The sequence below is a fragment of the Poecilia latipinna genome, unplaced genomic scaffold (assembly GCF_001443285.1).
Source record: "Poecilia latipinna isolate Pla-1442-1.1 unplaced genomic scaffold, P_latipinna-1.0 Scaffold1819, whole genome shotgun sequence".
In the NCBI taxonomy this organism is placed as follows: domain Eukaryota; kingdom Metazoa; phylum Chordata; class Actinopteri; order Cyprinodontiformes; family Poeciliidae; genus Poecilia; species Poecilia latipinna.
In genome coordinates, this window is record NW_015114435.1 from 132,977 (window position 1) to 134,141 (window position 1,165).

General features: G+C 50.5%; 1 protein-coding gene across 1 annotated transcript in view; it reads left to right on the plus strand.

Annotated features, from left to right (window-relative positions):
* The window catches only part of ddx27 (DEAD (Asp-Glu-Ala-Asp) box polypeptide 27), a 32,765-nt gene that overhangs the window by 6,326 nt on the left and 25,274 nt on the right, over nt 1-1,165 (plus strand). Inside the window, exons 2-7 of the mRNA XM_015014466.1 lie at nt 26-175; nt 243-302; nt 390-537; nt 647-702; nt 772-858; nt 934-1,039. Coding sequence (XP_014869952.1) covers nt 26-175; nt 243-302; nt 390-537; nt 647-702; nt 772-858; nt 934-1,039 — 607 coding nt within the window. The remainder of the gene's footprint in view (nt 1-25; nt 176-242; nt 303-389; nt 538-646; nt 703-771; nt 859-933; nt 1,040-1,165) is intronic.

Sequence of the window (1,165 nt, forward strand, 5' to 3'; positions counted from 1 at the left end):
TGATGATGATGATGATGTTCTGCAGGAGGAGCCTATCATCCTGAACCGTAAGAAGAAGTTTGGAGGTCAAAGGTCGACAGATTTCAACTGTGACTTTGAGTTTGGAGAGAGAGACGGTCTGAGCCTGGATGAGGACTGGGCCATGAGCGACGTCCTGAAGCAGCTCAAGAAGAAGGTAGAACCCAGCAGAACCTGCAGCCTGCTTCTTTACAAAATGATCTGACCGGGTTCTGTGTTCACAGAGAACCATGACGACTTTGGACCAGAAAATAGAGAAGGTCAGGAAGAAGAGGAAAGCTGAGGTGAGTCTGTCCTGAATCCACTTCCTGTTTTTATTTACTTCCTGTTTTTATTTACTTCCTGTATGAGTTGTAGTCTTTTGTCTTTAGGAGAAATCGTCTCAGAGTTCTGAAGCTGAAGGCTCAGAGATGAAGGAGGAGGAAGAGGAGGAGCCAGCTGACAGAAATGAAGAGGACGAGGATGGTGATGAAGAGGAGGAGTTTGGCTCAAGTGATGAAGAGGTTCTGACCAAATCAGGTATGACTGCTGTCCTCCTGAAGGTTCTGGTTCTGACTGGGTCTGAACTCATCATATTTTCTTCTGGTTGGTCTTTTATTTTTCTAATCTGCTTCCTGTTTCCTGTCAGACACTCTGAGGGAGAAAGAGCGGCGAGGGAGGAAGAAGAAGAATGTGGAAGAGGAGGTGAGGAAGAGGAGCACAGGCTGGTCCTGATGAATGTGTCACCATGGTAACGTCTGTCTCTGTGCTCAGGCTCCAGAGACGTTTTCTGAGGACGCGTCTCAGTACAACGAGCAGCTGACGTTCGAAGAGATGAACCTGTCCCGACCCATTCTCAAGGTGAGACCCAGCGGACCCGGTTCTGGTTCTGGATCCGGTTCTGGTCTCACCTGCTCTGCGGTTCTGTTCCTGCAGGCCGTCACGGCTCTGGGCTTCAAAGAGCCAACACCGATCCAGAAGGCCTGCGTTCCCATGGGGCTGCTGGGCAGAGACCTGTGTGCCTGTGCTGCCACCGGAACCGGTACTGGGACCGGTTCTGTTCTCTGGTTCTGTTCACCCCGGCAGGACACATTAAACACTGTTGGGTGGAGGATGGATGTTGGATGGATGATGGATGGATGGATGGATGGATGATGGATGGATGGAT